The 14101-nt window shown below is 44.2% G+C and overlaps 1 protein-coding gene across 10 annotated transcripts in view; it reads right to left on the bottom strand.

Moving 5' to 3' along the window:
• The window catches only part of GIGYF2 (GRB10 interacting GYF protein 2), a 135680-nt gene that overhangs the window by 37206 nt on the left and 84373 nt on the right, over positions 1–14101 (bottom strand). For 5 of the 10 annotated variants that reach the window (XM_075201728.1, XM_075201729.1, XM_075201730.1 and 2 more), the window contains 3 exons: positions 8093–8310; positions 7308–7512; positions 6986–7153 (listed from right to left, as the gene is read on the bottom strand). In XM_075201728.1, coding sequence (XP_075057829.1) covers positions 6986–7153; positions 7308–7512; positions 8093–8310 — 591 coding nt within the window. The remainder of the gene's footprint in view (positions 1–6985; positions 7154–7307; positions 7513–8092; positions 8311–14101) is intronic. The other 5 variants (XM_075201731.1, XM_075201733.1, XM_075201737.1 and 2 more) reach the window with 2 other exon arrangements.

The following is a 14101-nucleotide window of genomic DNA, read 5'->3' as shown; positions in this document are numbered from 1 at the left end:
TAGTAAGGCACCATAATGCTTTGCACGGGTGAAATATTGGGAAGACAGAGCATACATAAAAACAGAAATGTACAAAGTAGACAAAATAAACGCAAATGTGAAAACAAATTCTAGGGAGAGCCCTGCTCATGAAAGCTGAAGAGAGTGTGGCTCGGAGTGGAGAGTGTATAGGGCGAGTAGCATAGGTGACAATAGGGTAGGCTATAATAAAAAGGTGTGTTTCCAGAGACTGCATAAAGATTTGAAAGCTGGGCAAGAGAGCATAGTGGGGAATTCTTACTGGCAGGTCATTATCAGAGACTAGTTTCCAAGGACAAAACAGAACAAGAGTGTAAAAGTGTCCCTCAGTGGACTCAGAACATTGAGAATTATACTCACCGTTAATTTCCTTTCCTTGAAATACGTCATGGCAGCCCTTACAATGGGTTAATATCCTGATCAGCTAGTGTAGACAGGAAGAATTTTGCCCCACCTGGTCCCTATATAAGGCAGCTCCTCCTCTTCCTCAGTGTCTCTTAACTTCTCAAGCCGTCCTATAACATTCTCAATTTTTCTTTCCCTACTCCATGGCAGCCCTTACAATGGGATATACCAAAGCAGTACAATAGTCGGGAGGGCAATAAAAAAATCAACACCTTAATACGGTTAAACAGAAAATATTTACAGCGCTTGTTGGAGAATCTTTCTCCCAAACGTCAAGAAGATGATGCTTAGAAAAAGTGTGCATCAACGACCAGCCGGCAGATGTCGGTTGCCGATGCATGGGTTCTATGTGCCCAGGTGGTTGCTACCGCCCTAGTTGAATATGCCTTCAGTATCCTAGGTACTTCACACCCTTTCTACCTGTAGGCCTGTATAATCACTTCTCTGATCCACTTTGCCAATGTGGGTTTGGATGGGGCATGTCCTTTATGAGGACCTTCAGGAAGTACAAATAGTTGCTTTGTCTTCCTAAGATTTCGCATCTTGACAATGTAAGTAGATATAGCTCTCACCACATCTAGAGTATGGAGACGTGTTTCCTCACTATTAGTAGGATGAGAGTAGAGAAACGGCAGAATCATTTCTTGATTGATGTGGAAGGAAGATACAACCTTGGGTAGATAATCCAGATTCGTCCTCAAAATTACTTCATCTTCATTGATATTCTGGAAGGGTTCTTCACACCATAACGCATGTATGTCCCCTATTTGACAAACCAAAGTGATTGGTTGACTCTGAAGGTGCTCTTTTTGGTGGCACTTGATAGATATCTCTTGTAATGGTTCAAAGGGATAAGCTGTTAAGGCGTCCCAAGACAATATTAAGGTCCCAAGGTGCTAAGAATGGTCTCAGTCTCGGTCGCAACCTTTTCAGTGCTTGAAAAAAACTGGAAGACGAGACCCTGGGATGACAGCTTGATATCAAGAAGGATGCTAAGAGCAGATACTTGCACCTTTAATGTAGAGGGTGCTAGTCCTTTAACAAAACCATCTTTGAGAAACTAACACATCCGGCACACTGGCAGACATGGGACCCTTCGCCATGTGTCCTGCCCAACAAATGAATTTTTTCTAAATCCTGTAATAAATTAGAGGAATTCTTTTTCCTGGCCTGAATTAGAATGTCTATTACCTCATCTGAAAAAACTTTGGATTTCAGTAATCGCCGCTCAGTCTCCACGCCATCAAACCAAGGGAGTCTGGATTTGGATGCAGAACCAGACCCCGATGTATGAGGTCTGGCCTGACTGGCAACGGCCATGGATGTTCCAGCAACATTCTCCATGCTACAGCAAACCAAGGGTGCCGCGGCCACGCCGGGAGGACTGCTATCACCTCCACCTTCTCTTACCGAGAACCTGAGGGATGACTGGAAAGGGAGGAAACACGTAACCCAGCTTGAAGCTCCAGTGCATTGATAGGGCATCTATCCCTAAGGACCTGTTGTCTCTGTGACGGGAGTAGAAGAGGGGTACCTTGGCATTGTTCTGTCTGGCCATCAGGTCTATCTCTGGCGTTCTAAATCTGCGTCGTATAAGTTGAAAGACCTGTTTGTGCAGCTCCCATTCTCCCAGGTGGACTTGATGTTTGCTTAAGTAGTCTGCCACTACGTTGTCTTTGCCTGCTACGTGAAGGGCTGAGAGAGATCTCTGGTTCATCTCTGCTCATGCCATTAATGTGGTTATTTCGGCCAACATTGCCCTGCTCTTGGAATCACTTTGCTTGTTTATAAAGGCTCCCACAGTCCTGTTGTCGGAGAACACTCCTAGATGCTTGGTTGCAGATGGGGCTGGAAGTACTGGACCGCACGCCAAACCGGTCTCATATGCAAGATGTTCCCCTGGAGAAATCTCTCTTCGTCTCGCCAAGTGCCATGTGTGACCATCGCCTTCATGTGAGCACCCCAACCTACTCAACTGGCGTCTGTGGTAAGGACACACCAGTCTGGTATCACACCTTGTTTTGTCAGGCCTGGGAGCTCCCACCAACATAAGGACTGTCTCTGCGATCTTGAGAGGTTGATTTTGGAATCTAGAGACCCCACTGTACGATCCCATTGTGCAAAGCGGTTTGCATGAAGATTTCTCATATGCCATCTTGCCCACGGAAGGATTCCTATTGTTGAGAAAAACATTCCTAGGAGGCGAAGACACGCTCGCGCTGAAACACGGGGTTGAATCTTAACTTGGTGTGCCAAGGACTGGATTTTGTCCAATCTTTCTTGAGAGAGACAGACCGTGTCGGTTCTTGTATTTATTTGCACTCCTAGAAACACAAGCTGCTGTGACGGTGTCAGATGGCTTTTTGATACATTGACTAACCAACCAGGCCGTTGCAGAAACTGGATAACTTGAGATGTAACCTCCAAGGCCCCTTCCTCTGACTTTGCCGAAATTAGGATATCGTCCAGATACGGCCACAAAGCCACTCCTCTCTCCCTGAGTGCCGCTATGACAACTATAAAGGACCTTGGTGAATGTTCTTGGAGACGCGGAAATGCCATAACGGAAGGCAAGTAAACTAGAAGTGGCGTCCTTGAATGCAACATCTCAGGTATTGCTGGTGATGGGTTGTGATCGGAATATGAAAATATACATCCTTTAAGTCTATTGCCGGCAGAAAATCTCCTGTTTCTACTGCTTAGAGGATTGAATTGATAGATGCAATGTGGAAGAGTTTTCATTGCACATAGTAGTTGACAGTCCGCAAATCTAGTACTATGCTGAAGGCACCTGATAGTTTCTGGACGAGGAACAGACTGGAATAGAACCCCCATATTTTCCTGGCTTGACGGCACTGGTACGATGGCTTTTGTTTTCACCAGGCCTCCTTTTAGGCTTTCCTCCAATGCTTGCTGTTCAAAGGAAGATGAGGGACTTCTTGACTGAATACATTTGTTTCCTTCTGGGTAGGTAAGGAATTCTATGGCATATCCCTTGGGGACCATCTACTGAATCCATTTGTCTTGTGAGGTCTGAATCCAAACTTTTGCAATGCATGATATCCTGCCGCCCACTGGAGTTAGTGGTGACTGGATCTGCAGATAGTCATTGGGTTATTTGCTGTCCTTGTTTCCCCCTTTTTGGTCTGAAGGGCTGAAAGGACTGTCTTGCCATATTATCTTGGTGTCTAGAATATTGTCTCCCTGGCCTATAGGCACGGGATTCCTTAAACTGTTGCCTTGGAGAATAAGAAGAAATGTCTCACCTTTCTGTCTTGTGGTAGACAATTAGCATTGCCATTAGATTATCCAGTTTCTCCCCAAACAAGAAACTGCCTTCATATGGAAGCGTTGTCAGACGGCTTTTGGATTGATGATCTGCTGCCCACGGACGTAACCAAAGCGCTCTTCTTGCACAACTGCCGAAGACATGCTCTTGGAAGAGAACAAAATCGTATGCAACAAGGCTTCACACAAGAAATCAATGCTTTTCTGCATAATGTCTAAGGATTTAAGAAGATACAATCTATTTATCTTATCCTCAATATCTGTATGTAGAGTACTGGCCCACAACCTAAAGGCTCTAGCTACCAAAGCCATGGCTATCCCAGACAGAGTTATGCTTGAGGCGATGTGTAATTTTCTGAAGGAAGTCTCCATTCTCCTATCCATGGCATCTTTCAATGGTCCCCCATCATCCCACGGGAGAGTGGTCCTTGAGGATAAGCCAGCTATGGCTGAATCCACCTTAGGCACCAGGCACCATTTCAGCATATCCTCATCCTGAAAAGTACATGCGCTTCAGTCTCCCCATGTTAGGACGACTCTTGTTTAAGGCTTGCCATTCCTTAGCGATCAAGTCTTTAATCACCTTATGTGTATGGAACACTCTAGATTTTACTTGGTGCTCCGAAAACAATTCATCCTGAGGTTTAATCGCAACTGTTGGCTCCTCAATACCTAAGGATTTGTTAATATGCTTAAGTATAACATTCACAGTATCAAAGTTAAAAATCCTAGGATCATCTTTCACCTCAGCCTCACTATCTGACTCCGAATCCCACTCCTGAGGAGAACTGAATGTTTCAGAGGACGGCCCTGGCCTCATTTCCTCCATATCTTCTGCTATAGGAATCCTGTCCCTCTTTGCTCCCTGTTCTGGGTCCTGAAAATCCTGCATCACTTTGATCATACATGAAAAGAACTGTTTGAATTGTTCAGGAGGACCAGGTTCTCCTATCGTTACACGGATACATGACACACAACAGATCAGATCAATCTTTCGGCAAACAGCCATCACAGGAAGCGCACACACGATTTTTCACTTTACATTTCCTTTTCCCCTGCACAAGCTCCACAGTTACTGCAAATAGTACATAAAGGAACTAAGTAACCTATCCTAAAAGTACACAAAAAACCCCACTCTAAGGGCTTACCTTGGGGTGTCCTTCAGCTTTTTTGGGGTGGACTCCTGGTCCATAATGCACTTGTCCAGATGGCTGCTAGGTCCTGCAGCATACAATTACCAAGCAAACACTGAGCCTCATTTTCACTTTCATACATGGGACACACTGGCAACACTGGGGACATCCCAGAACACCGAGAGGCGGCCACCCAATACAACTGCTCAGCTGAGGCTCTGGCTGCTCCACCCCTAGAGGAACCCACTGATTTGGCAGAACGTGCAGTCACATTTTCAGGAACAGGATGTCCTCCCGCAACGCAAACCTCACAAATTACCAAAGTAATTCACCTAGCAATAGTCTATTTACATGCCAGCCAATCTCTCTTGTAGTCAATGAGCACCAAGATGTCATCTGCCCTAAGCACTTCATAGGTCCTGTAGACATAGGTCCTCAAGGCCTGACCACGTTCAGGATATGAAGAGAGCCCTCTTCTTCCAGAGATTTACCCAGGTCTAAAGTTGAGAGCACCATGTCTTTATTATGATGGCACTTGGCGACCAATTTGGGCTGAAAAGGCTGCTTAGTCGGTGTACAGCATATACATGTGAGAAACAGAGACCTACAAGACAGAGCCTGCAGCACCAAAACACTCCTTGCTGTGGAGATGGACAAGAGAAAGGTAGTCCTTAGGGAAAACAACTCCACAGAATCCAAGGGTTCAAAAGGAGGGGGCGCTGCAAGGCTGTCAGACCCAGACTGAGATCCCACCATCCAGACTCTCCTGCAAGAAGAGAAGAACATGAACCAAACTAAAACAGGTAGGAAACTACTTCCTTTCATATCAAGACCCTGTAAATTCCTGACAGAAAACTGGTTTCCTAACCATGGGCATTGTCTGAATCACGTTGACAGAGAAACCTCTAGTTATAAAGACCATGGCTTCAACAGCCGTGCTGTTACAACCATTGACCTAAAAGTTTGATGATGCAAATGTCTGACTTGGTAGGTCTGTGTCTTTGAGGGAGGCATCACAACAGGCTATCTTTCCCGGAAGATAAGCAGACCGACTCCAAACCACAGAAGATCCCAGGTGGGTAACATGCCTTCTGAAGGCTTGGGAGCTGGATACTTTGCTGTCCATGCACATTTTCCTCTCTGCTGACCTCCACATAGATCAATGGTGTGCAGAGAAACAAGTAGAAGGTGACAAAGGCATTAGGGGTTAGAAGACTGGGTGGATATTAGCAAGTGAAAGTGCAGTGTTGTAAGTTGAATGGATGTCTTTATAGTGAAAGATTTCTGCATTAGAGCCATATTTCCTCCAGTGGTAGCAGGAGCTGCACTGTAGAGCAAGATTTCCTCCAGCCACAGCAGGAGCTGAATTGTCGTGGGCTGAAGTGAGCGGTTGTTTACGTGGAGAGAGAGAGACAGACAGACAAATCATGTCAGGACATGATACTGACAGAAAAGGAGTAGTTTCCATAAAAGATGAGAAGTGGGACAGGTCAAGAACATTTAAGTTATGTGGACTGGTTGCAGGTGGCTTAGCATGAGTTATGGTGAAACTGAAGGAAAGGAGGTAGTGGTTGGAGAATGAGAAGGGCAAGTGGGCAAATACTAGGTCAAGTAGTGTATCACACTGATTCAGGGGGATGGAGTGTAAGATGTATGCATGAATCTAATAATAGTGCTTTACATGGGGTAGTTAATTCAACTATCGCATGCAAGCTACCCTGCCTGGTTAAGAGGAGGAAGTCCCACCGGCTGTAAATCTGCGATACTGCACTGACAAATGTGATAGTTCTAAACCAAGTGTTTGAAGCAGCTAGAGAACAAGTTGAAAAAAATGAATGCACCCCTATTCATTGCATTATGGGGAAAAAAAGTCAATAAATGTGCAAATTGAACAGATGTACATATGCAAAATTTAGTTCAAAGTTCAGTCCATTGTAAATGAAGACAAATGGTGCCTGTGTTACTCATATCTAAAAACATTAAGGTAATTAGTATTTAGCAGGTTGAATAATTAACAAAGTTTCTAATACGTCCGTCAACGGTTTAAAAAAATGTTAGCTTCTCAATTTCAAAGGATATTGTCCAATTTGATGTACACACCTCACTTGCATCATTTCAATGGACAGGTTTTGATTTCTCACCTTCTTTATGGTTCAGTGGGGTTGGTTCTGCAGGGGGTGTCTGGGGTTTTACTTCCTTCTGATTGTTATTGGAAACAGGGGGGGTAATATTCTTCTGTGCAGGCGGATCAGCATTAGGCTCCGTCCTTTTTGCTGGGGAGAGGGTGTGCATCTCTAGAGATGTGGGCACTGAATCCAATACACAAACAAAATGGATCTGAGACACATAAAACTAACTTAAAAAAACTTATCTGTTTATTACCAGATTTCCAATAACTCATCATCTCACAGTATTTAATCCCATTTACATTATTTTAGTAAAACGTGCCGCTATCCAGTATACCTGGTCTTTCATCAAAGCTGTCACTTCTGTCCATCTCATTTGCTTGTTCTGCTGCCAGTCTTAGATCTGCTTTTTTCGAATTCTCTAAATTGCTAACATCCAAATCCGAGTGATCTTCCCCTTCCACAGAGGGACGAAAATCCAGCTCCTGTTCCTCAGGAATGGATTCCTTCTGCACCTTCTGGGAAAATAACAGTTGTACACACTGAAAAGGAAGAGAGCATCTATAGGTATACCACCAAAAATATAAAGTACAATGAGATGTCCAGTACTCAATGGCTTTACTTCATACAGAAAACAGTCCCTCCATCCCCATTTTGACTTGCGATATACAAAAAAAGTTAGTCAATAAATTATATATATATTCTTTTTAATTAAATGCAACAATGCTGCCATGTAATGGAACTTTTATCTCCATAACTGGAGTTTTACAGGATGGGTGAACACGGTACCTCCTTTAGCATTAAGCACAGAAGGAAAGCAGCGATTGAGCAGTATTCATCTTTGAACAATTCATGTCATACTTTGCATGTGTTCTTTGCTGATGAAAGAAATAGTGGGACAGGACTGTTATGGCTACAGAACACACTGTGTCAAAGATGTGCAGCTTGTGCAGGGCTTAGAGAGACAAGAGCCTACATGCGCTTATAACTTAAATTAAGATTTGTGCCAACACTGACTTTGATAGAGAATGAGTGCATGTACAAAAATGAATTAAAATGATATGAAGTGGAGAGCAGTAGAAGAAGCATGTCTTATTCTTTTATTAAGGTTAGATAGTATACCTTGGAAGGTAGGAATGCTCCTGAGGAGTCAAATGTGCCAGTCTCGTCTTCTGCATCTTCCAGGCACCATTCAGGCAAGCTGTCTCGCTCATCTTCTGCACTTCCAGAGCCACTTCGAGTCCTCCGATAGCCACGTTCATCATCTCGTTCTCTAAAATCAAACTCGAACCGCCTACGGCGCTCTGGATGTTCTCGCCAGCCAGGCCCTCGAGCACCATCTTTGAGAAAGCAAACAAAAGCAGACATTTCAGAATTGGGCAGAAGTCACACACACAATTTAATACAATTTCACTACAAAAGTGTAGCCCGATTCACAGCTCCCAGCGAGTAAATAATAGAAAAATGGCAGATATTTGATTGGTTGCAGCAAACAACGTCTGAAGAAACCATCTCTGACACAGGAGGAGAGAAAAACCATAGCATTGTGATTGTTTCTGGTATAGTTTTAAAAAAAACATTTTGCATAGATACATAAACCCACATTTTATGAAATGTCCTTAATATTAAATTATCTTTAAATCCCTTTAAAACATGCAGTAAAATGCTAATACAGAAACATATTCCACTATAGACAGAAAAGTAAAACCCTAGACAATAAAGCAGGAACTCAGCATTGTGTTTATAATGGCAGTGGGAAAGCTAGAGTTAATCTTTAGACACTATCAAATAATCCGAAAACTCTGTCTGTCAAGGTTCTTATACATAACTAGAATTCCTGTATGGTGTATGGCAGTAACTATAATCCAACTGGCAATCACTACAAATAATTTACATATATGTGCAGTTGAAAAACAAAAAAAACGGCAACTACATCAAGGTCATTCTCTGGTATTTTAGGTCTCTGCCAACATTCAGACATTTATCCAATTTGTCTTGAAGGAGAAAACAAAACCATTGATTCTTGGGATTAACCAGACTCATTAAGTTTAACAAATTCTTTGTATCCAAGTACACTTCATTTCCAGCAAGTGTATGCAATGTTTTCCTCATGTAAATCTATGACTACCAATAATACCACAGCTTGAACTGCTCTGCTGAAAGAACACCCTCACAAACAAACAGGAAATCTGTTACCACCTTCAATTATGAGCAAGAAAATAAAAAACCATAGCCAAATTAAAATGACAAGCCAGGTTATTTCTCAATCACACAAGCATACATTTGCATATCGTCTCAAATTCCAGCAGGAAACTACCTTCAGTGAGAAGCAATCTGAAAACATCAAACATTTCATAATACATGGTAACAAGAAGCCTGAAAAATGTGTCTCTCCCCTGCCTATCTAGATTTGGAGAGATCCATACCTGTGAGCCCTGCAACTTGGGTGTATTCACAGCTGCCAGCAATGCAAATGCTTGTTGTCCCAGTGATGGGTACATTTAATTCAAAGTCAAACAGTGCAGAGTCAGTCTAACAGCAGCATAACTGTGTCCAGTTGATGTAATGATTAGAAAATGAATATAGCACCATTTGCCTCTCTCGATTCTCAATGCAAAGTCTAGAACCATTTCTCCTGAACTGGTCGTCCCTGGCATGGAACCCTCATGATTCTACTAACTAGGGGTACATTGGCTAACCTCCGCACACACATTTTAGGTGGAGGTATTCTTTAAAATGCTTCAAGAAAGCTAAATTGTAATTTTATATTTTTTCTTTGTTTTGACAATAACTTGCTCCAATATGGCCTTAAGTTGCGGCCACACTACAGATTATGAAGTCATTGATCACCATTACAATGCAAAAAATAGTTATGAAAAATTAGGTGGATATTTATGAAATTGATTCAAAGCAAAGTGATGTCCATAGCAAGCAAATATGTGCTGTTAATTATTCTTTATTTTAAAATGCAGAAGAAAAGGTGTTAAAATCTCACTGTTTACCAACTTATTTCTTTGCAACAGGTTTCATAAATGTCCCTTATAATGCTGTATATTGATGTGAAAAACAGAGATAAAAAACTACTTGGGAATACTTGGTGACAAAGTGGAGAGGTGGCTCACAGTGCCAGGCTTGGCGGCATAACAAGGGGTGATGCAAACATAGTATTGTCATTCTATAAATTAGTCAGACATTGTATCGAATAAGGAAAGATTTGGTCACCTCACTGTAACAAAGACATAGGAAAACTCAAAAGGGTTCAGAGGAGAACACCTGAGTAATAAATTGAATGGAACAGTTAAATTAGAAAAATCTACTGTAGAACCTTGGCTATAATTATAATTATTATTTGGGTTGCATCTAAGATTTGTGCAATTAACTTTTTGTACAGAGGACTAGGAGTCATCACTTGCAAATGGAAGAACAAAGGTTTCACCATTAGCAGAGAAAGGGTTATTTGTCCTGTAAGGGTGGTTAAGCTGCAGAATTACTCACTACATGAGCTAAAGATGGAACGGTCACTAACAGAATGCAAACATGGATTGGATGCCTTCCTTACAAGAAATGCTATCTGTAGCAATTATACTGGAAGGCATTATGGGAGTGAACTCAAAGTATATTAAACTGGTAACTGCTGCACTGTGGATTTGGTTTCCCTTCCTCTGGATAAACCAAAGTCTCTTTTATGTCCCAGACACAGGATTTCTTTTTTTGTTTTTTAAACAAATGCATCAAGTCAAATGTTTGTGTTAATTAAAATGTAGCACCTGAAAGCACTTTTCTCCAGCTTACAGAAGTTTGTAATGTACATTGGATAATAATGATGGAAGTTAACCATGTCCACTGCAAGGACAGTGACTGAGATTACAGCGATAATGTTAAACGACAATTAAACCACAACATTTCCAATCAGGAATTGAATCTGGAACAGTGTGACATCCCACTATAGTATTACTTCCCCACTCTACTACACAGCAAGTGTGTAGTAGAAGTTCCTTAAACATTGGAAAGATGGTGTCTGGAGAGGCTTTTATACAGGTCATAAGTCAGATTCTGAAAACATTTGAGCTACTGTGACATCATTGACCATGTGTATCAACAAATCAACAAAAGTGCATTTCTGCACAGCAAATCTAACAGGGGAACCTGCTGCAGAGATGTGAGAGCATAGGGGAACATGTAGAATAAATGGAGTGATTATACATAACTACATATGATTCAGCTTCATAATACACAGCTTTTGCTGAATATTAATGTCAGTGGTTTTACTTGTTCTTTTATTAACGTAATTTACTCCAACACAGAAAACATGCAAGGTCAGTTTGCCTTTGTGTTCTTTGCAGGGAAGTAAATAGGAATACATTATTTGATTTTATACTCCATCTTTGGATAAAGACATTTCTGTGATGATCAAGTTTGTTCACGCACAAATGCCAGCCATTAGTGATCCTTGACAATCTTTTCGGATTCCTTCCATTCTACTATGCTCTAAACAATTCTTTAATAAAAAAAAAAGTAAATCATTCCTTCCAACTTCATTTTTTAACTCTGATCACCTCACAAGGGGTGTGTGGTCAAGCTACACTAGAGCGTGGCCACATCATGTAGGGGCATCACTTAGTGCGCACACCTCTCAACTGTCTTGGAATCGGAACAATAGTCCTGATTCTCTGCAAGTACCGTTAAATAGGGACAGTTGGGATGTGAGCGTAAAGTACTTTTCTGTGTAATATGGAAGTGGAATGGTGCAGATAGACCTGGGAAGATGGGTGTTTTACCACATGTATCTACCGCCCCCCTGGTCCCACCTGCCTCTTCATCGACAACTTCGCCGCCTGGCTTCCTCACCACCTCTCCTCTGACCTCCCCTCCATCATCCTCGGCGACTTTAACATCCCTATTGACAACCCCACTGACCCTGCGTCCATTAAACTGCTCACCTTTTCCTCCTCCCTTGGCCTCACACAATGGACCTCCTCCTCTACCCACTGCCTTGGTCACTCCCTCGACCTAGTCTTCTCCTACCTTTGTAATCTCTCTGACTTCTCCATTTCTTCCTTTCCTCTATCCGATAACCACCTTCTCTCTTTCTCTCTCTCCTCCTCCTCCTCTCCCGCTCCCCTCCCCATGCCCACTTCTACTCACTCCAGGCGCAACCTTGAGACGCCCTCGATCCTGCTACTCTGTCCTCTACTCGACACTCTCCTTTCTCACCTTTCCTCCCAGGCCTGCCCCAACCTGGCGGTCTCCTTCTACAACCACACCCTCACCTCTGCTCTTGATGCCATCGCCCCGGCCCTCTCTGTCAAACCCCGTTGCTCCAAACCCCAACCTTGGCACTCCAAATTCACCCGCTTCCTCCAAAAATGCTCCCGTACGGCTGAACACTGGAGAAAATCCCGCTCCCTGGCTGATTTTCTCCACTTCAAGTTCATCCTCACTTCCTATAGCTCCACTCTCTCTCTCGCCAAACAATCCTTCTTTAAAACCCTTATCTCCTCCCAGTCCTCCAACCCCCGCCGCCTCTTTGCCACCTTAAACACCATCCTGTCCACCCCGCCCCTCCTCCCTGACCGCCACTGACTTTTCCTCCTTCTCCTCTAAAATCGAGGCCATCCGTCTTGAAATCTCCTCCTCCCCTTCCCCGCCCCACCCTCCTTCAATCTCCCTCTAGCCACCACTCCCTCTTCTCCTTCCGCACCAGTACGGGAGAAGACGTCCACTCTCTCATTTCATCCTCTCCTCAGTCTTCCTGTCCCCTGGACCCCATCCCCTCCCACCTCCTTTGCTCCCTTTCCCCCGCCACCTGCTCCCACCTCTCCCACCGGCATCTTTCCCTCCTCATTCAAACACGCTCTTATATCCCCGAATTCTTAAGAAACCTCATCTCGACCCCACCTCTCTCTCCAACTATCGCCCTTTCTCTCTTCTCCCATTTGCCTCCAAAATACTTGAGAGGCTCCTCTGCAGCCGCCTCTCCACCTACCTCTCTGATCACTCCCTCCTTGATCCTCTCCAATCTGGCTTCCGCCCCCTCCACTCCACTGAAACTGCCCTGGCTATAGTCATCAACGATCTCCTCTCTGCCAAAGCTAGGGGCCACTTCTCCGTTCTCATTCTCTTGGATCTCTCAGCGGCCTTCGACACCGTTGACCACCCGCTCTTGCTCCACACCCTTCAATCATTTGACCTCTCCGGCTCCGCCCTGTCATGGTTCACCTCTTACCTTGCTGACCGTAACTTCTCCACCTCTGGATCTATCCCCCCCTCCTCCCTTCCAGTAGGGGTCCCCCAAGGCGCTGTTCTCGGACCCCTACTGTTCTCTCTTTACACCTCTTCCCTGGGTGAACTCATCAGCTCCTTTGGTCTCAAGCACCACCTTTATGCGGATGACACCCAACTCTACCTTTCCTCTCCCGATCTCTCTCCCTCCTCTCCAGGGTGTCCGCCTGCCTCTCCGCCATCTCCTCCTGGATGTCCTCTAGGTTTCTCAAACTTAATCTCACTAAAACCGAACTTATTGTCTTTCCCCCCTCTGACACTTCTATCACCGTTCTCAACTTTTCTATTTCCCGTTTCTCAACTTCGCTGCCTTGGCGTCACCCTGGACCCCTCTCTCTCCTTTGCCCCTCATATCCTCTCTCTCGCTAAATCCTGCCGCTTCCAGCTGCGCAACACCGCACGCATTCGGCCCTTCCTCTCCCAAGATGCCACTAAAGCTCTTGTCCACTATTATCTCCCGCTTGGACTACTGTAACCTCCTCCTTACTGGCCTCTCCCGCTCTCATCTCGCTCCCCTTCGCTCCGTACTCAATGCTGCCGTTCGGCTCATTTTCCTTTCACGCCGCTCCTCTTCTGTCTCCCCATCCCCTACGGAATCGTGTTCAAGCTCCTCACTCTTACTTTCAAGGCCCTTTCCAACTCCACTGCTCCCTACATCTCCAACCTAATCTTCATTCACGCTCCATTCCGCCCTCTGCATTCGGGTAACGACCGCCGCCTCTCTTCCCCCCTGGTTACCTCCTCCCATGCTCGCATCCAAGACTTCTTCCGCGCTGCCCCTCTCCACTGGAACCAGCTCCCCCGCTCCATCAGAACTTCCCCCAACTTGTCCAGTTTCAAACGGGCCTT

Source organism: Mixophyes fleayi, chromosome 3 (genome assembly GCF_038048845.1).
Source record: "Mixophyes fleayi isolate aMixFle1 chromosome 3, aMixFle1.hap1, whole genome shotgun sequence".
Taxonomy (NCBI): Eukaryota; Metazoa; Chordata; class Amphibia; order Anura; family Limnodynastidae; genus Mixophyes; species Mixophyes fleayi.
This window is presented reverse-complemented; position numbering and strand designations above follow the sequence as displayed.